Source organism: Ambystoma mexicanum, chromosome 13 (genome assembly GCF_040938575.1).
Source record: "Ambystoma mexicanum isolate Mex_15411 chromosome 13, UKY_AmexF1_1, whole genome shotgun sequence".
Taxonomy (NCBI): Eukaryota; Metazoa; Chordata; class Amphibia; order Caudata; family Ambystomatidae; genus Ambystoma; species Ambystoma mexicanum.
Window position 1 is genome coordinate 818,258,013 of NC_090938.1, and position 25,819 is coordinate 818,283,831.

Genomic DNA, 25,819 nt, shown 5'->3' on the forward strand with positions numbered 1-25,819 from the left:
TGCCCCCAGGGAAGTGTGGGATTGTGTATGATGCCAGGATTGCAGCGTGAGTGATTGTGGCAGAGTGTGCACGTGTTTCTGTGTCCCCAGGGAAGTGTGGGATTGTGTTTAATGCCAAGATTGCAGCGTGAGTGAGTGTGGCAGAGTGTGCACGTGTTTCTGTGCCGCCAGGGAAGTGTGGGATTGTGTATGATGCCAGGATTGCAGTGTGAGTGATTGTGGCAGAGTGTGCACGTGTTTCTGTGTTCCCGGGGAAGTGTGGGATTGTGTATGATGCCAGGATTGCAGCGTGAGTGATTGTGACAGAGTGTGGGCTGTGTTTCTGTGCACTCAGGGAAGTGTGGGATTGTGTATAATGCCAGGATTGCACCGTGAGTGAGTGTGGCAGAGTGTGCACGTGTTTCTGTGCCCCCAGGGAAGTGTGGGATTGTGTATGATGCCAGGATTGCAGCGTGAGTGATTGTGGCAGAGTGTGCACATGTTTCTGTGCCCCCAGGGAAGTGTGGGATTGTGTATCATGCCAGGATTGCAGCGTGAGTGATTGTGTCAGAGTGTGCACGTGTTTCTGTGCCCCCAGGGAAGTGTGGGATTGTGTATGCCAGGATTGCAGCGTGAGTGTTAGTGACAGTGTGCACGTGTTTCTGTGCCCCCAGGGAAGTGTGGGATTGTGTATGATGCCAGGAATGCAGCGTGAGTGATTGTGGCAGAGTGTGCACCGTGTTTCTGTGCCCCCAGGGAAGTGTGGGATTGTGTATGATGCCAGGATTGCAGCGTGAGTGAGTGTGGCAGAGTGTGCACGTGTTTCTGTGCCCCCAGTGAAGTGTGGGATTGTGTATGCCAGGATTGCAGCGTGAGTGATTGTGGCAGAGTGTGCACGTGTTTCTGTGCCACCAGGGAAGTGTGGGATTGTGTATGCCAGGATTGCAGCATGAGTGAGTGTGGCAGAGTGTGCACGCGTTTCTGTGCCCCCAGGGAAGTGTGGGATTGTGTATGCCAGGATTGCAGTGTGAGTGATTGTGGCAGAGTGTGCACGTGTTTCTGTGCCCCCAGGGAAGTGTGGGATTGTGTATAATGCCAGGATTGCAGCGTGAATGAGTGTGGCAGAGTGTGCACCGTGTTCCTGTGCCCCCAGGGAAGTGTGGGATTGTGTATGATGCCAGGATTGCAGTGTGAGTGATTGTGGCAGAGTGTGCACGTTTTTCAGTGTCCCCGGGGAAGTGTGGGATTGTGTATGATGCCAGGATTGCAGCGTGAGTGATTGTGGCAGAGTGTGCACGTGTTTCTGTGCACCCAGGGAAGTGTGGGGTGGTGTATGCCAGGAATGCAGCGTGAGTGAGTGTGGCAGAGTGTGCACGTGTTTCTGTGCCCCCAGGGAAGTGTGGGATTGTGTATGATGCCAGGATTGCAGCGTGAGTGATTGTGGCAGAGTGTGCACGTGTTTCTGTGCCCCCAGGGAAGGGTGGGATTGTGTATGACAGGATTGCAGCGTGAGTGATTGTGGCAGAGTGTTCACGTGTTTCTGTGCCCCCAGGGAAGTGTGGGATTGTGTATGCCAGGATTGCAGTGTGAGTGATTGTGGCAGAGTGTGCACCGTGTTTCTGTTCCCCCAGGGAAGTGTGGGATTGTGTATGATGCCAGGATTGCAGCGTGAGTGATTGTGGCAGAGTGGCAGAGTGTGGGCCGTGTTTCTGTGCCCCCAGGGAAGTGTGGGATTGTGTATGCCAGGATTGCAGCGTGAGTGATTGTGGCAGAGTGTGCACGTGTTTCTGTGCCCCCAGGGAAGTGTGGGATTGTGTATAATGCCAGGATTGCAGCGTGAGTGATTGTGGCAGAGTGTGGACGTGTTTCTGTGCCCCCAGGGAAGTGTGGGATTATGTACGATGCCAGGAATGCAGCGTGAGTGATTTTGGCAGAGTGTGAACGTGTTTCTGTGCCCCCGGGGAAGTGTGGGATTGCGTATGATGCTAGGATTGCAGCGTGAGTGATTGTGACAGAGTGTGCATCATGTTTCTGTGCCCCCAGGGAAGTGTGGGATTGTGTATGATGCCAGGATTGCAGCGTGAGTGAGTGTGGCAGAGTGTGCACGTGTTTCTGTGCCCCCAGGGAAGTGTGGGATTGTGTATAATGCCAGTATTGCAGCGTGAGTGAGTGTGGCAGAGTGTGCACGTGTTTCTGTGCCGCCGGGGAAGTGTGAGATTGTGTATGCCAGGATTGCAGCGTGAGTGATTGTGGCAGAGTGTGCACGTGTTTCTGTGCCTCCAGGGAAGTGTGGGATTGTGTATAATGCCAGTATTGCAGCGTGAGTGAGTGTGGCAGAGTGTGCACGTGTTTCTGTGCCGCCGGGGAAGTGTGGGATTGTGTAAGATGCCAGGAATGCAGCGTGAGTGATTGTGGCAGAGTGTGCACGTGTTTCTGTGCCCCCGGGGAAGTGTGGGATTGTGTATGATGCCAGGATTGCAGCGTGAGTGATTGTGACAGAGTGTGCACCGTCTTTCTGTGCCCCCAGGGAAGTGTGGGATTGTGTAGGATGCCAGGATTGCAGCGTGAGTTTGTGTGGCAGAGTGTGCACATGTTTCTGTGCCCCCAGGGAAGTGTGGGATTGTGTATGCCAGGATTGCAGCGTGAGTGATTGTGGCAGAGTGTGCACGTGTTTCTGTGCCCCCAGGGAAGTGTGGGATTGTGTATAATGCCAGGATTGCAGCGTGAGTGAGTGTGGTAGAGTGTGCACCGTGTTCCTGTTTCCCCAGGGAAGTGTGGGATTGTGTATCATGCCAGGATTGCAGCGTGAGTGATTGTGGCAGAGTGTGCACGTGTTTCTGTGTCCCCGGGGAAGTGTGGGATTGTGTATGATGCCAGGATTGCAGCGTGAGTGATTGTGGCAGAGTGTGGGCCGTGTTTCTGTGCCCCCAGGGAAGTGTGGGATTGTGTATGATGCCAGGATTGCAGCGTGAGTGATTGTGGCAGAGTATGCACGTGTTTCTGTGCCCCCAGGGAAGTGTGGGATTGTGTATGCCAGGATTGCAGCGTGAGTGATTGTGGCAGAGTGTGCACGTGTTTCTGTGCCCCCAGGGAAGTGTGGGATTGTGTATGATGCCAGGATTGCAGCGTGAGTGATTGTGGCAGAGTGTGCACGTGTTTCTGTGCACCCAGGGAAGTGTGGGGTGGTGTATGCCAGGAAAGCAGCGTGAGTGAGTGTGGCAGAGTGTGCACGTGTTTCTGTGCCCCCAGGGAAGTGTGGGATTGTGTATGCCAGGATTGCAGCGTGAGTGATTGTGGCAGAGTGTGCATGTGTTTCTGTGCCCCCAGGGAAGTGTGGGATTGTATATAATGCCAGGATTGCAGCGTGAGTGATTGTGGCAGAGTGTGCACGTGTTTCTGTGCCCCCAGGGAAGTGTGGGATTGTGTATGCCAGGACTGCATCGTGAGTGAGTGTGTCAGAGTGTGCACCGTGTTCCTGTTTCCCCAGGGAAGTGTGGGATTGTGTATCATGCCAGGATTGGAGCGTGAGTGATTTTGGCAGAGTGTGCACGTGTTTCTGTGTCCCCGGGGAAGTGTGGGATTGTGTATGATGCCAGGATTGCAGCGTGAGTGATTGTGGCAGAGTGTGGGCCGTGTTTCTGTGCCCCCAGGGAAGTGTGGGATTGTGTATAATGCCAGGATTGCAGCGTGAGTGAGTGTGGCAGAGTGTGCGCGTGTTTCTGTGCCCCCAGGGAAGTGTGGGATTGTGTATCATGCCAGGATTGCAGCGTGAGTGAGTGTGGCAGAGTGTGCACGTGTTTCTTTGCCCCCAGGGAAGTGTGGGATTGTGTATGATGCCAGGATTGCAGCGTGAGTGAGTTTGGCAGAGTGTGCACTGTGTTCCTGTGTCCCCAGGGAAGTGTGGGATAGTGTATCATGCCAGGATTGCAGTGTGAGTGATTGTGGCAGTGTGTGCACGTGTTTCTGTGTCCTCGGGGAAGTCTGGGATTGTGTATGATGCCAGGATTGCAGCGTGAGTGATTGTGGCAGAGTGTGGGCCGTGTTTCTGTGCCCCCAGGGAAGTGTGTGATTGTGTATGATGCCAGGACTGCAGCTTGAGAGATTGTGGCAGAGTGTGCACGTGTATCTGTGCCCCCAGGGAAGTGTGGCATTGTGTATAATGCCAGGATTGCAGCGTGAGTGATTGTGGCAGAGTGTGCACGTGTTTCTGTGCCCCCAGGGAAGTGTGGGATTGTGTATGATGCCAGGATTGCAGCGTGAGTGATTGTGGCAGAGTGTGCACGTGTTTCTGTGCCTTCAGGGAAGCGTGGGAGTGTGTATGCCAGGATTGCAGCGTGAGTGATTGTGGCAGAGTGTGCACGTGTTTCTGTGCCCCCAGGGAAGTGTGGGATTGTGTATGATGCCAGGATTGCAGCGTGAGTGATTGTGGCAGAGTGTGCACGTGTTTCTGTGCCCCCAGGGAAGTGTGGGATTGTGTATGATGCCAGGATTGCAGCGTGAGTGATTGTGGCAGAGTATGCACGTGTTTCTGTGCCCCCAGGGAAGTGTGGGATTGTGTATGCCAGGATTGCAGCGTGAGTGATTGTGGCAGAGTGTGCACGTGTTTCTGTGCCCCCAGGGAAGTGTGGGATTGTGTATGATGCCAGGATTGCAGCGTGAGTGATTGTGGCAGAGTGTGCACGTGTTTCTGTGCACCCAGGGAAGTGTGGGGTGGTGTATGCCAGGAAAGCAGCGTGATTGAGTGTGGCAGAGTGTGCACGTGTTTCTGTGCCGCCAGGGAAGTGTGGGATTGTGTATAATGCCCGGATTGCAACGTGAGTGATTGTGGCAGAGTGTGCACGTGTTTCTGTGCCGCCAGGGAAGTGTGGGATTGTGTATGCCAGGATTGCAGCGTGAGTGATTGTGGCAGAGTGTGCACGTGTTTCTGTGCCGCCAGGGAAGTGTGGGATTGTGTATGCCAGGATTGCAGCGTGAGTGATTGTGGCAGAGTGTGCACGTGTTTCTGTGCCCCCAGGGAAGTGTGGGGTTGTGTATGATGCCAGGATTGCAGCGTGAGTGATTGTGGCAGAGTGTGCACGTGTTTCTGTGTCCCCATGAGTGTGGGGTTGTGTATAATGCCCGGATTGCAGCGTGAGTGATTGTGGCAGAGTGTGCACGTGTTTCTGTGCACCCAGGGAAGTGTGGGGTTGTGTATGATGCCAGGATTGCAGCGTGAGTGATTGTGGCAGAGTGTGCACGTGTTTCTGTGCTGCCAGGGAAGTGTGGGATTGTGTATGATGCCAGGATTGCAGCGTGGGTGATTGTGGCAGAGTGTGCACGTGTTTCTGTGCTGCCAGGGAAGTGTGGGATTGTGTATGCCAGGATTGCAGCGTGAGTGATTGTGGCAGAGTGTGCACGTGTTTCTGTGCCCCCAGGGAAGTGTGGGATTGTGTATAATGCCAGGATTGCAGCGTGAGTGAGTGTGGCAGAGTGTGCAGGTGTTTATGTGACCCCAGGGAAGTGTGGGATTGTGTATAATGCCCGGATTGCAACGTGAGTGATTGTGGCAGAGTGTGCACGTGTTTCTGTGCCGCCAGGGAAGTGTGGGATTGTGTATGCCAGGATTGCAGCGTGAGTGATTGTGGCAGAGTGTGCACGTGTTTCTGTGCCCCCAGGGAAGTGTGGGATTGTGTATGATGCCAGGATTGCAGCGTGAGTGATTGTGGCAGAGTGTGCACGTGTTTCTGTGCACCCAGGGAAGTGTGGGGTGGTGTATGCCAGGAAAGCAGCGTGAGTGAGTGTGGCAGAGTGTGCACGTGTTTCTGTGCCCCCAGGGAAGTGTGGGATTGTGTATGCCAGGATTGCAGCGTGAGTGATTGTGGCAGAGTGTGCACGTGTTTCTGTGCCCGCAGGGAAGTGTGGGATTGTATATAATGCCAGGATTGCAGCGTGAGTGATTGTGGCAGAGTGTGCACGTGTTTCTGTGCCCCCAGGGAAGTGTGGGATTGTGTATGCCAGGACTGCATCGTGAGTGAGTGTGTCAGAGTGTGCACCGTGTTCCTGTTTCCCCAGGGAAGTGTGGGATTGTGTATCATGCCAGGATTGGAGCGTGAGTGATTGTGGCAGAGTGTGCACGTGTTTCTGTGTCCCCGGGGAAGTGTGGGATTGTGTATGATGCCAGGATTGCAGCGTGAGTGATTGTGGCAGAGTGTGGGCCGTGTTTCTGTGCCCCCAGGGAAGTGTGGGATTGTGTATAATGCCAGGATTGCAGCGTGAGTGAGTGTGGCAGAGCGTGCGCGTGTTTCTGTGCCCCCAGGGAAGTGTGGGATTGTGTATCATGCCAGGATTGCAGCGTGAGTGAGTGTGGCAGAGTGTGCACGTGTTTCTTTGCCCCCAGGGAAGTGTGGGATTGTGTATGATGCCAGGATTGCAGCGTGAGTGAGTTTGGCAGAGTGTGCACCGTGTTCCTGTGTCCCCAGGGAAGTGTGGGATTGTGTATCATGCCAGGATTGCAGTGTGAGTGATTGTGGCAGTGTGTGCACGTGTTTCTGTGTCCTCGGGGAAGTCTGGGATTGTGTATGATGCCAGGATTGCAGCGTGAGTGATTGTGGCAGAGTGTGGGCCGTGTTTCTGTGCCCCCAGGGAAGTGTGTGATTGTGTATGATGCCAGGATTGCAGCTTGAGAGATTGTGGCAGAGTGTGCACGTGTTTCTGTGCCTTCAGGGAAGCGTGGGAGTGTGTATGCCAGGATTGCAGCGTGAGTGATTGTGGCAGAGTGTGCACGTGTTTCTGTTCCCCCAGGGAAGTGTGGGATTGTGTATGATGCCAGGATTTCAGCGTGAGTGATTGTGGCAGAGTGTGCACGTGTTTCTGTGCCCCCAGGGAAGTGTGGGATTGTGTATGATGCCAGGATTGCAGCGTGAGTGATTGTGGCAGAGTATGCACGTGTTTCTGTGCCCCCAGGGAAGTGTGGGATTGTGTATGCCAGGATTGCAGCGTGAGTGATTGTGGCAGAGTGTGCACGTGTTTCTGTGGCCCCAGGGAAGTGTGGGATTGTGTATGATGCCAGGATTGCAGCGTGAGTGATTGTGGCAGAGTGTGCACGTGTTTCTGTGCACCCAGGGACGTGTGGGGTGGTGTATGCCAGGAAAGCAGCGTGATTGAGTGTGGCAGAGTGTGCACGTGTTTCTGTGCCGCCAGGGAAGTGTGGGATTGTGTATAATGCCCGGATTGCAACGTGAGTGATTGTGGCAGAGTGTGCACGTGTTTCTGTGCCGCCAGGGAAGTGTGGGATTGTGTATGCCAGGATTGCAGCGTGAGTGATTGTGGCAGAGTGTGCACGTGTTTCTGTGCCCCCAGGGAAGTGTGGGATTGTGTATGATGCCAGGATTGCAGCGTGAGTGATTGTGACAGAGTGTGCACGTGTTTCTGTGCACCCAGGGAAGTGTGGGGTGGTGTATGCCAGGAAAGCAGCGTGAGTGAGTGTGGCAGAGTGTGCACGTGTTTCTGTGCCCCCAGGGAAGTGTGGGATTGTGTATGCCAGGATTGCAGCGTGAGTGATTGTGGCAGAGTGTGCACGTGTTTCTGTGCCCCCAGGGAAGTGTGGGATTGTATATAATGCCAGGATTGCAGCGTGAGTGATTGTGGCAGAGTGTGCACGTGTTTCTGTGCCCCCAGGGAAGTGTGGGATTGTGTATGCCAGGATTGCAGCGCGAGTGATTGTGGCAGAGTGTGCATGTGCTTCTGTTCCCCCACGGAAGTGTGGGGTTGTGTATGATGCCGGGATTGCAGCGTGAGTGATTGTGGCAGTGTGTGCACCGTGTTTCAGTGCCCCCAGGGAAGTGTGGGATTGTGTATGATGCCAGGATTGCAGCGTGAGTGATTGTGGCAGAGTGTGCACGTGTTTCTGTGCCCCCAGGGAAGTGTGGGATTGTGTTTAATGCCAAGATTGCAGCATGAGTGAATGTGGCAGAGTGTGCACGTGTTTCTGTGCCACCAGGGAAGTGTGGGATTGTGTATGATGCCAGAAATGCAGCGTGAGTGATTGTGGCAGAGTGTGCACGTGTTTCTGTGCCACCAGGGAAGTGTGGGATTGTGTATGATGCCAGAAATGCAGCGTGAGTGATTGTGGCAGAGTGTGCACGTGTTTCTGTGCCCCCGGGGAAGTGTGGGATTGTGTATGATGCCAGGATTGCAGCTTGAGTGATTGTGGCAGTGTGCACGTGTTTCTGTGCCCCCAGGGAAGTGTGGGATTGTGTATGCCAGGATTGCAGCATGAGTGAGTGTGGCAGAGTGTGCACCTGTTTCTGTGCACCCAGGGAAGTGTGGGGTGGTGTATGCCAGGAATGCAGCGTGAGTGAGTGTGGCAGAGTGTGCACGTGTTTCTGTGCCCCCAGGGAAGTGTGGGATTGTGTATGATGCCAGGATTGCAGCGTGAGTGATTGTGGCAGAGTATGCATGTGTTTCTGTGCCCCCAGGGAAGTGTGGGATTGTGTATGCCAGGATTGCAGCGTGAGTGATTGTGGCAGAGTGTGCACGTGTTTCTGTGCCCCCAGGGAAGTGTGGGATTGTGTATGATGCCAGGATTGCAGCGTGAGTGATTGTGGCAGAGTGTGCACGTGTTTCTGTGCCCCCAGGGAAGGGTGGGATTGTGTATGCCAGGATTGCAGCGCGAGTGATTGTGGCAAAGTGTGCACGTGTTTCTGTGCCCCCAGGGAAGTGTGGGATTGTGTATGATGCCAGGATTGCAGCGTGAGTGATTGTGGCAGAGTGTGCACGTGTTTCTGTGCCCCCAGGGAAGTGTGGGATTGTGTATGCCAGGATTGCAGTGTGAGTTATTGTGGCAGAGTGTGCACCGTGTTTCTGTGCCCCCAGGGAGTGTGGGATTGTGTATGCCAGGACTGCATCGTGAGTGAGTGTGTCAGAGTGTGCACCGTGTCTCTGTTCCCCCAGGGAAGTGTGGGATTGTGTATGATGCCACGATTGCAGCGTGAGTGATTGTGGCAGAGTGGCAGAGTGTGGCCCGTGTTTCTGTGCCCCCAGGGAAGTGTGGGATTGTGTATGCCAGGATTGCAGCGTGAGTGATTGTGGCAGAGTGTGCACGTGTTTCTGTGCCCCCATGGAAGTGTGGGATTGTGTATAATGCCAGGATTGCAGCGTGAGTGATTGTGGCAGAGTGTGCACGTGTTTCTGTGCCCCCAGGGAAGTGTGGGATTGTGTATGATGCCAGGATTGCAGCGTGAGTGATTGTGGCAGAGTGTGCACATGTTTCTGTGCCCCCAGGGAAGTGTGGGATTGTGTATGATGCCAGGATTGCAGCGTGAGTTTGGCAGAGTGTGCACCGTGTTCCTGTGTCCCCAGGGAAGTGTGGGATTGTGTATCATGCCAGGATTGCAGTGTGAGTGATTGTGGCAGTGTGTGCACGTGTTTCTGTGTCCCCGGGGAAGTCTGGGATTGTGTATGATGCCAGGATTGCAGCGTGAGTGATTGTGGCAGAGTGTGCACGTGTTTCTGTGCCCCCAGGGAAGTGTGGGATTGTGTATGATGCCAGGATTGCAGCGTGAGTGATTGTGGCAGAGTATGCACGTGTTTCTGTGCCCCCAGGGAAGTGTGGGATTGTGTATGCCAGGATTGCAGCGTGAGTGATTGTGGCAGAGTGTGCACGTGTTTCTGTGCCCCCAGGGAAGTGTGGGATTGTGTATGATACCAGGATTGCAGCGTGAGTGATTGTGGCAGAGTGTGCACGTGTTTCTGTGCACCCAGGGAAGTGTGGGGTGGTGTATGCCAGGAAAGCAGCGTGATTGAGTGTGGCAGAGTGTGCACGTGTTTCTGTGCCCCCAGGGAAGTGTGGGATTGTGTATAATGCCCGGATTGCAACGTGAGTGATTGTGGCAGAGTGTGCACGTGTTTCTGTGCCGCCAGGGAAGTGTGGGATTGTGTATGCCAGGATTGCAGCGTGAGTGATTGTGGCAGAGTGTGCACGTGTTTCTGTGCCCCCAGGGAAGTGTGGGATTGTGTATGATGCCAGGATTGCAGCGTGAGTGATTGTGGCAGAGTGTGCACGTGTTTCTGTGCACCCAGGGAAGTGTGGGGTGGTGTATGCCAGGAAAGCAGCGTGAGTGAGTGTGGCAGTGTGTGCACGTGTTTCTGTGCCCCCAGGGAAGTGTGGGATTGTGTATGATGCCAGGATTGCAGCGTGAGTGATTGTGGCAGAGTGTGCACATGTTTCTGTGCCCCCAGGGAAGTGTGGGATTGTGTATGATGCCAGGATTGCAGCGTGAGTTTGGCAGAGTGTGCACCGTGTTCCTGTGTCCCCAGGGAAGTGTGGGATTGTGTATCATGCCAGGATTGCAGTGTGAGTGATTGTGGCAGTGTGTGCACGTGTTTCTGTGTCCCCGGGGAAGTCTGGGATTGTGTATGATGCCAGGATTGCAGCGTGAGTGATTGTGGCAGAGTGTGCACGTGTTTCTGTGCCCCCAGGGAAGTGTGGGATTGTGTATGATGCCAGGATTGCAGCGTGAGTGATTGTGGCAGAGTATGCACGTGTTTCTGTGCCCCCAGGGAAGTGTGGGATTGTGTATGCCAGGATTGCAGCGTGAGTGATTGTGGCAGAGTGTGCACGTGTTTCTGTGCCCCCAGGGAAGTGTGGGATTGTGTATGATGCCAGGATTGCAGCGTGAGTGATTGTGGCAGAGTGTGCACGTGTTTCTGTGCACCCAGGGAAGTGTGGGGTGGTGTATGCCAGGAAAGCAGCGTGATTGAGTGTGGCAGAGTGTGCACGTGTTTCTGTGCCCCCAGGGAAGTGTGGGATTGTGTATAATGCCCGGATTGCAACGTGAGTGATTGTGGCAGAGTGTGCACGTGTTTCTGTGCCGCCAGGGAAGTGTGGGATTGTGTATGCCAGGATTGCAGCGTGAGTGATTGTGGCAGAGTGTGCACGTGTTTCTGTGCCCCCAGGGAAGTGTGGGATTGTGTATGATGCCAGGATTGCAGCGTGAGTGATTGTGGCAGAGTGTGCACGTGTTTCTGTGCACCCAGGGAAGTGTGGGGTGGTGTATGCCAGGAAAGCAGCGTGAGTGAGTGTGGCAGAGTGTGCACATGTTTCTGTGCCCCCAGGGAAGTGTGGGATTGTGTATGCCAGGATTGCAGCGTGAGTGATTGTGGCAGAGTGTGCACGTGTTTCTGTGCCCCCAGGGAAGTGTGGGATTGTATATAATGCCAGGATTGCAGCGTGAGTGATTGTGGCAGAGTGTGCACGTGTTTCTGTGCCCCCAGGGAAGTGTGGGATTGTGTATGATGCCAGGATTGCAGCGTGAGTGATTGTGGCAGAGTGTGCACATGTTTCTGTGCCCCCAGGGAAGTGTGGGATTGTGTATGATGCCAGGATTGCAGCGTGAGTTTGGCAGAGTGTGCACCGTGTTCCTGTGTCCCCAGGGAAGTGTGGGATTGTGTATCATGCCAGGATTGCAGTGTGAGTGATTGTGGCAGTGTGTGCACGTGTTTCTGTGTCCCCGGGGAAGTCTGGGATTGTGTATGATGCCAGGATTGCAGCGTGAGTGATTGTGGCAGAGTGTGCACGTGTTTCTGTGCCCCCAGGGAAGTGTGGGATTGTGTATGATGCCAGGATTGCAGCGTGAGTGATTGTGGCAGAGTATGCACGTGTTTCTGTGCCCCCAGGGAAGTGTGGGATTGTGTATGCCAGGATTGCAGCGTGAGTGATTGTGGCAGAGTGTGCACGTGTTTCTGTGCCCCCAGGGAAGTGTGGGATTGTGTATGATGCCAGGATTGCAGCGTGAGTGATTGTGGCAGAGTGTGCACGTGTTTCTGTGCACCCAGGGAAGTGTGGGGTGGTGTATGCCAGGAAAGCAGCGTGATTGAGTGTGGCAGAGTGTGCACGTGTTTCTGTGCCCCCAGGGAAGTGTGGGATTGTGTATAATGCCCGGATTGCAACGTGAGTGATTGTGGCAGAGTGTGCACGTGTTTCTGTGCCGCCAGGGAAGTGTGGGATTGTGTATGCCAGGATTGCAGCGTGAGTGATTGTGGCAGAGTGTGCACGTGTTTCTGTGCCCCCAGGGAAGTGTGGGATTGTGTATGATGCCAGGATTTCAGCGTGAGTGATTGTGGCAGAGTGTGCACGTGTTTCTGTGCCCCCAGGGAAGTGTGGGATTGTGTATGATGCCAGGATTGCAGCGTGAGTGATTGTGGCAGAGTATGCACGTGTTTCTGTGCCCCCAGGGAAGTGTGGGATTGTGTATGCCAGGATTGCAGCGTGAGTGATTGTGGCAGAGTGTGCACGTGTTTCTGTGGCCCCAGGGAAGTGTGGGATTGTGTATGATGCCAGGATTGCAGCGTGAGTGATTGTGGCAGAGTGTGCACGTGTTTCTGTGCACCCAGGGACGTGTGGGGTGGTGTATGCCAGGAAAGCAGCGTGATTGAGTGTGGCAGAGTGTGCACGTGTTTCTGTGCCGCCAGGGAAGTGTGGGATTGTGTATAATGCCCGGATTGCAACGTGAGTGATTGTGGCAGAGTGTGCACGTGTTTCTGTGCCGCCAGGGAAGTGTGGGATTGTGTATGCCAGGATTGCAGCGTGAGTGATTGTGGCAGAGTGTGCACGTGTTTCTGTGCCCCCAGGGAAGTGTGGGATTGTGTATGATGCCAGGATTGCAGCGTGAGTGATTGTGACAGAGTGTGCACGTGTTTCTGTGCACCCAGGGAAGTGTGGGGTGGTGTATGCCAGGAAAGCAGCGTGAGTGAGTGTGGCAGAGTGTGCACGTGTTTCTGTGCCCCCAGGGAAGTGTGGGATTGTGTATGCCAGGATTGCAGCGTGAGTGATTGTGGCAGAGTGTGCACGTGTTTCTGTGCCCCCAGGGAAGTGTGGGATTGTATATAATGCCAGGATTGCAGCGTGAGTGATTGTGGCAGAGTGTGCACGTGTTTCTGTGCCCCCAGGGAAGTGTGGGATTGTGTATGCCAGGATTGCAGCGCGAGTGATTGTGGCAGAGTGTGCATGTGCTTCTGTTCCCCCACGGAAGTGTGGGGTTGTGTATGATGCCGGGATTGCAGCGTGAGTGATTGTGGCAGTGTGTGCACCGTGTTTCAGTGCCCCCAGGGAAGTGTGGGATTGTGTATGATGCCAGGATTGCAGCGTGAGTGATTGTGGCAGAGTGTGCACGTGTTTCTGTGCCCCCAGGGAAGTGTGGGATTGTGTTTAATGCCAAGATTGCAGCATGAGTGAATGTGGCAGAGTGTGCACGTGTTTCTGTGCCACCAGGGAAGTGTGGGATTGTGTATGATGCCAGAAATGCAGCGTGAGTGATTGTGGCAGAGTGTGCACGTGTTTCTGTGCCCCCGGGGAAGTGTGGGATTGTGTATGATGCCAGGATTGCAGCTTGAGTGATTGTGGCAGTGTGCACGTGTTTCTGTGCCCCCAGGGAAGTGTGGGATTGTGTATGCCAGGATTGCAGCATGAGTGAGTGTGGCAGAGTGTGCACCTGTTTCTGTGCACCCAGGGAAGTGTGGGGTGGTGTATGCCAGGAATGCAGCGTGAGTGAGTGTGGCAGAGTGTGCACGTGTTTCTGTGCCCCCAGGGAAGTGTGGGATTGTGTATGATGCCAGGATTGCAGCGTGAGTGATTGTGGCAGAGTATGCATGTGTTTCTGTGCCCCCAGGGAAGTGTGGGATTGTGTATGCCAGGATTGCAGCGTGAGTGATTGTGGCAGAGTGTGCACGTGTTTCTGTGCCCCCAGGGAAGTGTGGGATTGTGTATGATGCCAGGATTGCAGCGTGAGTGATTGTGGCAGAGTGTGCACGTGTTTCTGTGCCCCCAGGGAAGGGTGGGATTGTGTATGCCAGGATTGCAGCGCGAGTGATTGTGGCAAAGTGTGCACGTGTTTCTGTGCCCCCAGGGAAGTGTGGGATTGTGTATGATGCCAGGATTGCAGCGTGAGTGATTGTGGCAGAGTGTGCACGTGTTTCTGTGCCCCCAGGGAAGTGTGGGATTGTGTATGCCAGGATTGCAGTGTGAGTTATTGTGGCAGAGTGTGCACCGTGTTTCTGTGCCCCCAGGGAGTGTGGGATTGTGTATGCCAGGACTGCATCGTGAGTGAGTGTGTCAGAGTGTGCACCGTGTCTCTGTTCCCCCAGGGAAGTGTGGGATTGTGTATGATGCCACGATTGCAGCGTGAGTGATTGTGGCAGAGTGGCAGAGTGTGGCCCGTGTTTCTGTGCCCCCAGGGAAGTGTGGGATTGTGTATGCCAGGATTGCAGCGTGAGTGATTGTGGCAGAGTGTGCACGTGTTTCTGTGCCCCCATGGAAGTGTGGGATTGTGTATAATGCCAGGATTGCAGCGTGAGTGATTGTGGCAGAGTGTGCACGTGTTTCTGTGCCCCTAGGGAAGTGTGGGATTGTGTATGATGCCAGGATTGCAGCGTGAGTGATTGTGGCAGAGTGTGCACATGTTTCTGTGCCCCCAGGGAAGTGTGGGATTGTGTATGATGCCAGGATTGCAGCGTGAGTTTGGCAGAGTGTGCACCGTGTTCCTGTGTCCCCAGGGAAGTGTGGGATTGTGTATCATGCCAGGATTGCAGTGTGAGTGATTGTGGCAGTGTGTGCACGTGTTTCTGTGTCCCCGGGGAAGTCTGGGATTGTGTATGATGCCAGGATTGCAGCGTGAGTGATTGTGGCAGAGTGTGCACGTGTTTCTGTGCCCCCAGGGAAGTGTGGGATTGTGTATGATGCCAGGATTGCAGCGTGAGTGATTGTGGCAGAGTATGCACGTGTTTCTGTGCCCCCAGGGAAGTGTGGGATTGTGTATGCCAGGATTGCAGCGTGAGTGATTGTGGCAGAGTGTGCACGTGTTTCTGTGCCCCCAGGGAAGTGTGGGATTGTGTATGATACCAGGATTGCAGCGTGAGTGATTGTGGCAGAGTGTGCACGTGTTTCTGTGCACCCAGGGAAGTGTGGGGTGGTGTATGCCAGGAAAGCAGCGTGATTGAGTGTGGCAGAGTGTGCACGTGTTTCTGTGCCCCCAGGGAAGTGTGGGATTGTGTGTAATGCCCGGATTGCAACGTGAGTGATTGTGGCAGAGTGTGCACGTGTTTCTGTGCCGCCAGGGAAGTGTGGGATTGTGTATGCCAGGATTGCAGCGTGAGTGATTGTGGCAGAGTGTGCACGTGTTTCTGTGCCCCCAGGGAAGTGTGGGATTGTGTATGATGCCAGGATTGCAGCGTGAGTGATTGTGGCAGAGTGTGCACGTGTTTCTGTGCACCCAGGGAAGTGTGGGGTGGTGTATGCCAGGAAAGCAGCGTGAGTGAGTGTGGCAGTGTGTGCACGTGTTTCTGTGCCCCCAGGGAAGTGTGGGATTGTGTATGATGCCAGGATTGCAGCGTGAGTGATTGTGGCAGAGTGTGCACATGTTTCTGTGCCCCCAGGGAAGTGTGGGATTGTGTATGATGCCAGGATTGCAGCGTGAGTTTGGCAGAGTGTGCACCGTGTTCCTGTGTCCCCAGGGAAGTGTGGGATTGTGTATCATGCCAGGATTGCAGTGTGAGTGATTGTGGCAGTGTGTGCACGTGTTTCTGTGTCCCCGGGGAAGTCTGGGATTGTGTATGATGCCAGGATTGCAGCGTGAGTGATTGTGGCAGAGTGTGCACGTGTTTCTGTGCCCCCAGGGAAGTGTGGGATTGTGTATGATGCCAGGATTGCAGCGTGAGTGATTGTGGCAGAGTATGCACGTGTTTCTGTGCCCCCAGGGAAGTGTGGGATTGTGTATGCCAGGATTGCAGCGTGAGTGATTGTGGCAGAGTGTGCACGTGTTTCTGTGCCCCCAGGGAAGTGTGGGATTGTGTATGATGCCAGGATTGCAGCGTGAGTGATTGTGGCAGAGTGTGCACGTGTTTCTGTGCACCCAGGGAAGTGTGGGGTGGTGTATGCCAGGAAAGCAGCGTGATTGAGTGTGGCAGAGTGTGCACGTGTTTCTGTGCCCCCAGGGAAGTGTGGGATTGTGTATAATGCCCGGATTGCAACGTGAGTGATTGTGGCAGAGTGTGCACGTGTTTCTGTGCCGCCAGGGAAGTGTGGGATTGTGTATGCCAGGATTGCAGCGTGAGTGATTGTGGCAGAGTGTGCACGTGTTTCTGTGCCCCCAGGGAAGTGTGGGATTGTGTATGATGCCAGGATTGCAGCGTGAGTGATTGTGGCAGAGTGTGCACGTGTTTCTGTGCACCCAGGGAAGTGTGGGATGGTGTATGCCAGGAAAGCAGCGTGAGTGAGTGTGGCAGAGTGTGCACATGTTTCTGTGCCCCCAGGGAAGTGTGGGATTGTGTATGCCAGGATTGCAGCGTGAGTGATTGTGGCAGAGTGTGCACGTGTTTCTGTGCCCCCAGGGAAGTGTGGGATTGTATATAATGCCAGGATTGCAGCGTGAGTGATTGTGGCAGAGTGTGCACGTGTTTCTGTGCCCCCAGGGAAGTGTGGGATTGTGTATGATGCCAGGATTGCAGCGTGAGTGATTGTGGCAGAGTGTGCACATGTTTCTGTGCCCCCAGGGAAGTGTGGGATTGTGTATGATGCCAGGATTGCAGCGTGAGTTTGGCAGAGTGTGCACCGTGTTCCTGTGTCCCCAGGGAAGTGTGGGATTGTGTATCATGCCAGGATTGCAGTGTGAGTGATTGTGGCAGTGTGTGCACGTGTTTCTGTGTCCCCGGGGAAGTCTGGGATTGTGTATGATGCCAGGATTGCAGCGTGAGTGATTGTGGCAGAGTGTGCACGTGTTTCTGTGCCCCCAGGGAAGTGTGGGATTGTGTATGATGCCAGGATTGCAGCGTGAGTGATTGTGGCAGAGTATGCACGTGTTTCTGTGCCCCCAGGGAAGTGTGGGATTGTGTATGCCAGGATTGCAGCGTGAGTGATTGTGGCAGAGTGTGCACGTGTTTCTGTGCCCCCAGGGAAGTGTGGGATTGTGTATGATGCCAGGATTGCAGCGTGAGTGATTGTGGCAGAGTGTGCACGTGTTTCTGTGCACCCAGGGAAGTGTGGGGTGGTGTATGCCAGGAAAGCAGCGTGATTGAGTGTGGCAGAGTGTGCACGTGTTTCTGTGCCCCCAGGGAAGTGTGGGATTGTGTATAATGCCCGGATTGCAACGTGAGTGATTGTGGCAGAGTGTGCACGTGTTTCTGTGCCGCCAGGGAAGTGTGGGATTGTGTATGCCAGGATTGCAGCGTGAGTGATTGTGGCAGAGTGTGCACGTGTTTCTGTGCCCCCAGGGAAGTGTGGGATTGTGTATGATGCCAGGATTGCAGCGTGAGTGATTGTGGCAGAGTGTGCACGTGTTTCTGTGCACCCAGGGAAGTGTGGGGTGGTGTATGCCAGGAAAGCAGCGTGAGTGAGTGTGGCAGAGTGTGCACGTGTTTCTGTGCCCCCAGGGAAGTGTGGGATTGTGTATGCCAGGATTGCAGCGTGAGTGATTGTGGCAGAGTGTGCACGTGTTTCTGTGCCCCCAGGGAAGTGTGGGATTGTATATAATGCCAGGATTGCAGCGTGAGTGATTGTGGCAGAGTGTGCACGTGTTTCTGTGCCCCCAGGGAAGTGTGGGATTGTGTATGCCAGGACTGCATCGTGAGTGAGTGTGTCAGAGTGTGCACCGTGTTCCTGTTTCCCCAGGGAAGTGTGGGATTGTGTATCATGCCAGGATTGCAGCGTGAGTGATTGTGGCAGAGTGTGCACGTGTTTCTGTGTCCCCGGGGAAGTGTGGGATTGTGTATGATGCCAGGATTGCAGCGTGAGTGATTGTGGCAGAGTGTGGGCCGTGTTTCTGTGCCCCCAGGGAAGTGTGGGATTGTGTATAATGCCAGGATTGCAGCGTGAGTGAGTGTGGCAGAGTGTGCGCGTGTTTCTGTGCCCCCAGGGAAGTGTGGGATTGTGTATCATGCCAGGATTGCAGCGTGAGTGAGTGTGGCAGAGTGTGCATGTGTTTCTTTGCCCCCAGGGAAGTGTGGGATTGTGTATGATGCCAGGATTGCAGCGTGAGTGAGTTTGGCAGAGTGTGCACCGTGTTCCTGTGTCCCCAGGGAAGTGTGGGATTGTGTATCATGCCAGGATTGCAGTGTGAGTGATTGTGGCAGTGTGTGCACGTGTTTCTGTGTCCCCGTGGGAAGTCTGGGATTGTGTATGATGCCAGGATTGCAGCGTGAGTGATTGTGGCAGAGTGTGGGCCGTGTTTCTGTGCCCCCAGGGAAGTGTGTGATTGTGTATGATGCCAGGATTGCAGCTTGAGAGATTGTGGCAGAGTGTGCACGTGTATCTGTGCCCCCAGGGAAGTGTGGCATTGTGTATAATGCCAGGATTGCAGGGTGAGTGATTGTGGCAGAGTGTGCACATGTTTCTGTGCCCCCAGGGAAGTGTGGGATTGTGTATGATGCCAGGAATGCAGCGTGAGTGATTGTGGCAGAGTGTGCACGTGTTTCTGTGCCGTCAGGGAAGCGTGGGAGTGTGTATGCCAGGATTGCAGCGTGAGTGATTGTGGCAGAGTGTGCACGTGTTTCTGTGCCCCCAGGGAAGTGTGGGATTGTGTATGATGCCAGGATTGCAGCGTGAGTGATTGTGGCAGAGTGTGCACGTGTTTCTGTGCCCCCAGGGAAGTGTGGGATTGTGTATGATGCCAGGATTGCAGCGTGAGTGATTGTGGCAGAGTATGCACGTGTTTCTGTGCCCCCAGGGAAGTGTGGGATTGTGTATGCCAGGATTGCAGCGTGAGTGATTGTGGCAGAGTGTGCACGTGTTTCTGTGCCCCCAGGGAAGTGTGGGATTGTGTATGATGCCAGGATTGCAGCGTGAGTGATTGTGGCAGAGTGTGCACGTGTTTCTGTGCACCCAGGGAAGTGTGGGGTGGTGTATGCCAGGAAAGCAGCGTGATTGAGTGTGGCAGAGTGTGCACGTGTTTCTGTGCCCCCAGGGAAGTGTGGGATTGTGTATAATGCCCGGATTGCAACGTGAGTGATTGTGGCAGAGTGTGCACGTGTTTCTGTGCCACCAGGGAAGTGTGGGATTGTGTATGCCAGGATTGCAGCGTGAGTGATTGTGGCAGAGTGTGCACGTGTTTCTGTGCCCCCAGGGAAGTGTGGGATTGTGTATGATGCCAGGATTGCAGCTTGAGAGATTGTGGCAGAGTGTGCACGTGTATCTGTGCCCCCAGGGAAGTGTGGCATTGTGTATAATGCCAGGATTGCAGCATGAGTGATTGTGGCAGAGTGTGCACGTGTTTCTGTGCACCCAGGGAAGTGTGGGGTGGTGTATGCCAGGAAAGCAGCGTGAGTGAGTGTGGCAGAGTGTGCACGTGTTTCTGTGCCCCCAGGGAAGTGTGGGATTGTGTATGCCAGGATTGCAGCGTGAGTGATTGTGGCAGAGTGTGCACGTGTTTCTGTGCCCCCAGGGAAGTGTGGGATTGTGTATGCCAGGATTGCAGCGCGAGTGATTGTGGCAGAGTGTGCATGTGTTTCTGTTCCCCCACGGAAGTGTGGGGTTGTGTATGATGCCGGGATTGCAGCGTGAGTGATTGTGGCAGTGTGTGCACCGTGTTTCAGTGCCCCCAGGGAAGTGTGGGATTGTGTATGATGCCAGGATTGCAGCGTGAGTGATTGTGGCAGAGTGTGCACGTGTTTCTGTGCCCCCAGGGAAGTGTGGGATTGTGTATAATGCCAGGATTGCAGCGTGAGTGAGTGTGGCAGAGTGTGCGCGTGTTTCTGTGCCCCCAGGGAAGTGTGGGATTGTGTATCATGCCAGGATTGCAGCGTGAGTGAGTGTGGCAGAGTGTGCACGTGTTTCTTTGCCCCCAGGGAAGTGTGGGATTGTGTATGATGCCAGGATTGCAGCGTGAGTGAGTTTGGCAGAGTGTGCACCGTGTTCCTGTGTCCCCAGGGAAGTGTGGGATTGTGTATCATGCCAGGATTGCAGCGTGAGTGATTGTGGCAGTGTGTGCACGTGTTTCTGTGTCCCCGGGGAAGTCTGGGATTGTGTATGATGCCAGGATTGCAGCGTGAGTGATTGTGGCAGAGTGTGGGCCGTGTTTCTGTGCCCCCAGGGAAGTGTGTGATTGTGTATGATGCCAGGATTGCAGCTTGAGAGATTGTGGCAGAGTGTGCACGTGTATCTGTGCCCCCAGGGAAGTGTGGCATTGTGTATAATGCCAGGATTGCAGCGTGAGTGATTGTGGCAGAGTGTGCACGTGTTTCTGTGCCCCCAGGGAAGTGTGGGATTGTGTATGATGCCAGGATTGCAGCGTGAGTGATTGTGGCAGAGTGTGCACGTGTTTCTGTGCCTTCAGGGAAACGTGGGAGTGTGTATGCCAGGATTGCAGCGTGAGTGATTGTGGCAGAGTGTGCACGTGTTTCTGTGCCCCCAGGGAAGTGTGGGATTGTGTATGATGCCAGGATTGCAGCGTGAGTGATTGTGGCAGAGTGTGCATGTGTTTCTGTGCCTTCAGGGAAGCGTGGGAGTGTGTATGCCAGGATTGCAGCGTGAGTGATTGTGGCAGAGTGTGCACGTGTTTCTGTGCCCCCAGGGAAGTGTGGGATTGTGTATGATGCCAGGATTGCAGCGTGAGTGATTGTGGCAGAGTGTGCACGTGTTTCTGTGCCTTCAGGGAAGCGTGGGAGTGTGTATGCCAGGATTGCAGCGTGAGTGATTGTGGCAGAGTGTGCACGTGTTTCTGTGCCCCCAGGGAAGTGTGGGATTGTGTATGATGCCAGGATTGCAGCGTGAGTGATTGTGGCAGAGTGTGCACGTGTTTCTGTGCCCCCAGGGAAGTGTGGGATTGTGTATGATGCCAGGATTGCAGCGTGAGTGATTGTGGCAGAGTGTGCACATGTTTCTGTGCACCCAGGGAAGTGTGGGGTGGTGTATGCCAGGAAAGCAGCGTGATTGAGTGTGGCAGAGTGTGCACGTGTTTCTGTGCCCCCAGGGAAGTGTGGGATTGTTATGCCAGGATTGCAGCGTGAGTGATTGTGGCAGAGTGTGCACGTGTTTCTGTGCCCCCAGGGAAGTGTGGGATTGTGTATAATGCCAGGATTGCAGCGTGAGTGAGTGTGGCAGAGTGTGCACCGTGTTCCTATTTCCCCAGGGAAGTGTGGGATTGTGCATCATGCCAGGATTGCAGCATGAGTGATTGTGGCAGAGTGTGCACGTGTTTCTGTGTCCCCGGGGAAGTGTGGGATTGTGTATGATGCCAGGATTGCAGCGTGAGTGATTGTGGCAGAGTGTGGGCCGTGTTTCTGTGCCCCCAGGGAAGTGTGGGATTGTGTATAATGCCAGGATTGCAGCGTGAGTGAGTGTGGCAGAGTGTGCACGTGTTTCTGTGCCCCCAGGGAAGTGTGGGATTGTGTATCATGCCAGGATTGCAGCGTGAGTGAGTGTGGCAGAGTGTGCACGTGTTTCTTTGCCCCCAGGGAAGTGTGGGATTGTGTATGATGCCAGGATTGCAGCGTGAGTGAGTTTGGCAGAGTGTGCACCGTGTTCCTGTGTCCCCAGGGAAGTGGGGGGATTGTGTATCATGCCAGGATTGCAGTGTGAGTGATTGTGGCAGAGTGTGCACGTGTATCTGTGCCCCCAGGGAAGTGTGGGATTGTGTATGCCAGGATTGCAGCGTGAGTGATTGTGGCAGAGTGTGCACGTGTTTCTGTGCCCCCGGGGAAGTGTGGCATTGTGTATAATGCCAGGATTGCAGCGTGAGTGATTGTGGCAGAGTGTGCACGTGTTTCTGTGCCCCCAGGGAAGTGTGGGATTGTGTATGATGCCAGGATTGCAGCGTGAGTGATTGTGGCAGAGTGTGCACGTGTTTCTGTGCCTTCAGGGAAGCGTGGGAGTGTGTATGCCAGGATTGCAGCGTGAGTGATTGTGGCAGAGTGTGCACGTGTTTCTGTGCCCCCCGGGAAGTGTGGGATTGTGTATGATGCCAGGATTGCAGCGTGAGTGATTGTGGCAGAGTGTGCACGTGTTTCTGTGCCCCCAGGGAAGTGTGGGATTGTGTATGATGCCAGGATTGCAGCGTGAGTGATTGTGGCAGAGTATGCACGTGTTTCTGTGCCCCCAGGGAAGTGTGGGATTGTGTATGCCCGGATTGCAGCGTGAGTGATTGTGACAGAGTGTGCACCGTGTTTCTGTGCCCCCATGGAAGTGTGGGATTGTGTATGATGCCAGGATTGCAGCGTGAGTGAGTGTGGCAGAGTGTGCACGTGTTTCTGTGCCCCCAGGGAAGTGTGGGATTGTGTATCCCAGGATTGCAGCGTGAGTGATTGTGGCAGAGTGTGCACGTGTTTCTGTGCCCCCAGGGAAGTGTGGGATTATGTATGACTCCATGATTGCAGCGTGAGGGAGTGTGGCAGAGTGTGCACGTGTTTCTGTGCCCCCAGGGAAGTGTGGGATTGTGTATAATGCCAGGATTGCAGCGTGAGTGAGTGTGGCAGAGTGTGCACGTGTTTCTGTGCACCCAGAGCTGCCGTGTAGACTCATAATGGACCTGCCTGTGCTGCTGTGCATTTTTCGCACAGCACACTCACTGCTCTCCCTCTTAGACCTCGGCACCCGGTTTGGGGAGAGTAGGGTTACCAGCCACCCCTGCTTTATAAGGCGCAGCAGCGTGGAGGGGTTCGCACCCCCTTGTTCTGGAGGAGCGCCACATATTCCCACCAGATTAAGTATTCATAGTACATTTGAGCTGCACGGAGAGGGGGGCTGCCTAGAAGCACTGGGGAGAGGGGAGTGGGGTAGCAAGAGGGTGGAGGAAGGTGGGAAGGTTCAGTGGTAAGGAGTGGGGGGCGGGGTGGGGGGACACGATACCTGCGACGAAGAGCGAAAGACTGAAGGGGAAGGAGGCGGCTCAGATCATCCACGCGGGCTCCGCTGCTCACCTGTAGCGCTGCGAGGCGGCCCGTGTGTCTAGACGGACGCGAGGCGCTCTCTGCCCGGCTCCTCCCCAGGCTCCCCCTGGCCCCGGTCCAGGCTCTGATAGGAAAACGAAAGTGAAAGGCGCCTCCGCCCCCTCCCTACCTCCCCTGGCGCCCTAAGCCCGGCCCTCCCTGGTTTCCCCCCACCCCTCCTGTAGGCACCGCAGGGCCCGGGTTTCCCCCACCTGCAGCGCACAGAAGCGCGGCTTCTCAGCGCACCCCAGTCCAGCCGTCGCCGGTGTTGTATGATGTTCTGCATCCCGTGGCAGAATGATGCAGCAGGTGTTAGCAGGCTTTGGGCCACGCCTACCTGGTAGCCCCGCCCACTGGCCCAAAGCGTTGCCTGAGCCTCCACCTCCTTCTGAGCCTCCGCCTCCTTCGGAGCTGGTTCGGGTCCTGGTGCAAGGATCCTGCAGACACCAGCGCCGCCTTCAGGCGAGGAGAGAAGGTCTCCTGCACATCCGCCTTCACCCAGAACAGACCAGCCCTAGATCCGCAACATCCGCTTCCATAGTGGAGCATTTTCTGAAAAATGCATGAGACTTTTGTGAAAAAAGCACCATCTGGACAGCTGTGTTACTTTATAATGTGTTATTTCGGCCACAAATTCAAGTGCGACAGTCGTCAACTCTCGGGTCTCTATAGCGCTAGGAAGCATCTCCCGGGTCTCTATAGAGCTAGGAAGCATCTCCCGGGTCTCTATAGCGTTAGGAAGTATCTCCCGGGTCTCTATGGCGTTAGGAAGCATCTCCCCGGTCTCTATAGCGCTAGGAAGCAACTCCCGGGTCTCTATAGCGCTAGGAAGCATCTCCCGGGTCTCTATAGAGCTAGGAAGCATCTCCCGGGTCTCTATAGCGTTAGGAAGTATCTCCCGGGTCTCTATGGCGTTAGGAAGCATCTCCCGGGTCTCTATAGCGCCAGGAAGCATCTCCCGGGTCTCTATAGTGCTAGGAAGCATCTCACGGGTCTCTATAGCGCTAGGAAGCATCTCCTGGGTCTCTATAGCGCTAGGAAGCAACCCCGGGTCTCTATAGCGCCAGGAAGCATGCATGAGCTTCTTTCCCAACATTGAACCTTGTAGTGTCCTGGGGCCAGGGCACAGGGTCCAGGACAGCGTTGCTGGGGGCACCCAACTGGCTCTCCTCTGGTGCACATGTCGAACTGGCTCACGAGCACGCACCCCAACCCGTGGGGTGGTGAGGGCACCCACCACACACAGTTGCAGGGGGTCACCCTTGTGTTGGTGCTGACAGGTGTTGCATAGAAACGGGCCCTTATTTCTGAACCGCCATGCCCCATCTCCGCTGCAAAAGCACCATCTAGGGGAATTGGCTGGGAACCCCGAACGTGAAGATGCGGGCCCTGGGGGACGTCACTCCATGGCGTCATAGTGTTCCCTGGCCCTCACGCTGACGGAGGCCCCCGTGTCCACTAGTACCCGGACAGATGATTCGTGGACTGCGACAATGCACTGCGGTTGCCGTCTGTTCTTGGATTTGAGGGCCTCGACCTGGATACAAAGAAAATGTTCTCCTCTTCCTCCTCCTCGTCCAGTTGTGCACCTTCATCACCCTGATCGACCTGGGCAACGTTGGGCGGGCGTGATTGGCGAAAGTAGCCAGACCGAACAAGACCCCGCGGCACCATACACTACATAGTGGTTGGCTAGGCCACATCGACCAAAGGCTTTCCCTGCCGCTGGGCACTCAGCAGGGTGGGGCAGGTCATACCCGCACTTCAGGCACGCCTCCTGTTAGGCAGATCCTGTGCAGTTCCCTTAGGGAGCACTACCCCAGATTAGGACTACAAGTGAGAGCAATAAATCCCCTTTGGTATCAGTCTGTACCACAAAGATTTAGTTGGGAGCTGTGGCTGAGCAGTCAGACTTATCTCAAGAGGGAGATGAGCAGTATTCAGGGTTTACACAATAGGCCTTCTGTACTATGGCACAAGGAAACACTGACCAAAGCTTTGTAGCTAAAAAGTAAATATATATTTATTTTATACACCTCTAATAAGACACATGTATCACAGTCATCAAGCAAGTTAAATTAAGTCAAAGGAAAAATATACACACTCCCAAGTTAAATTGTAGACCAAGTGAACCAGAGTGAAATCTGAGCAAAATGGCACAGTGACAACTTCACACAAGGATCCTCTAACAATTCCTCACAAGGGAGGGAAAGCACAAGTTATATAGACATAGGCTCTTACACACCCTAGCAGCACCTCCCCCAAGTTTGTGAACCAGTTTAAGCAAGACAGTGCATCAGTATAAACAATACTTCAATGAAAACCGAGCAAAATGGCATTTTACAAGGTTTAGAAAAGGGGAGGAAAGGGTAGTTGTAAGAAATTGGTGCACCACACAATTCTAGATGAGAATCAATCTAAAGAAGGCAGGTCTAACACATTTAGCCAGAGTCAGTAGGCCTGTGCCAGATTTAGTGGCACAGGGCAAGGGCCCAGGAGCAAAATGTTCTTGTAGCTGCAGTCAAGTCTTTGGTTAACGATGTTGAAAAGGTGGATGCAGGAAGCGAATAGACAATGTTAAGAGAGAGGGGCGGCCAACCCAACAGGTAGGTAAAGGATTTAAAACACCTTTAGTGCTACCACGAAGAAAGGGCGGCCTGGCGGAACAATGTACCTTTAAATAGAAGAAGTGGCTCCTGCGGTGGCGGTTGTTCCTGGTAGTTCTTGCAGTTCAGGGGATCCAGCAGAAGAAGAGAGGCTCTTGTTGTGGAGGAAGGTTCGAGTTACTGCACTACCCAGGAATGAAAGCAGCCGCGGTGCTGCCCAACTAATAAAAGGTATGCTCCTTTAAATCGCAGTCCGGGTGGACTGGTGCCTGGCTATGCGGCCTCCGAGTACAGGGTACGGGAGATTCGACCAAGGCAGGTCCGGGAAGGCGATTGGCAAACTGGTT

General features: G+C 54.4%; 1 protein-coding gene across 5 annotated transcripts in view; it reads right to left on the reverse strand.

The window, feature by feature from the left end:
- LOC138522061 (antigen peptide transporter 1-like) overlaps positions 1-23,209 on the reverse strand; it is a 151,711-nt gene extending 128,502 nt beyond the window's left edge. For 2 of the 5 annotated variants that reach the window (XM_069635301.1, XM_069635298.1), the window contains exon 1: positions 23,079-23,209. Coding sequence is in view for 1 of the 5 variants with exons in the window: in XM_069635302.1 (XP_069491403.1) it covers positions 23,113-23,152 (40 nt within the window). In the remaining 4 variants the exon portion in view is untranslated. Of the gene's footprint in view, positions 1-22,786; positions 22,989-23,078 lie in introns of those variants that run through there. The other 3 variants (XM_069635302.1, XM_069635299.1, XM_069635300.1) reach the window with 3 other exon arrangements.
- Between the last annotated feature and the right edge of the window lie 2,610 nt (positions 23,210-25,819).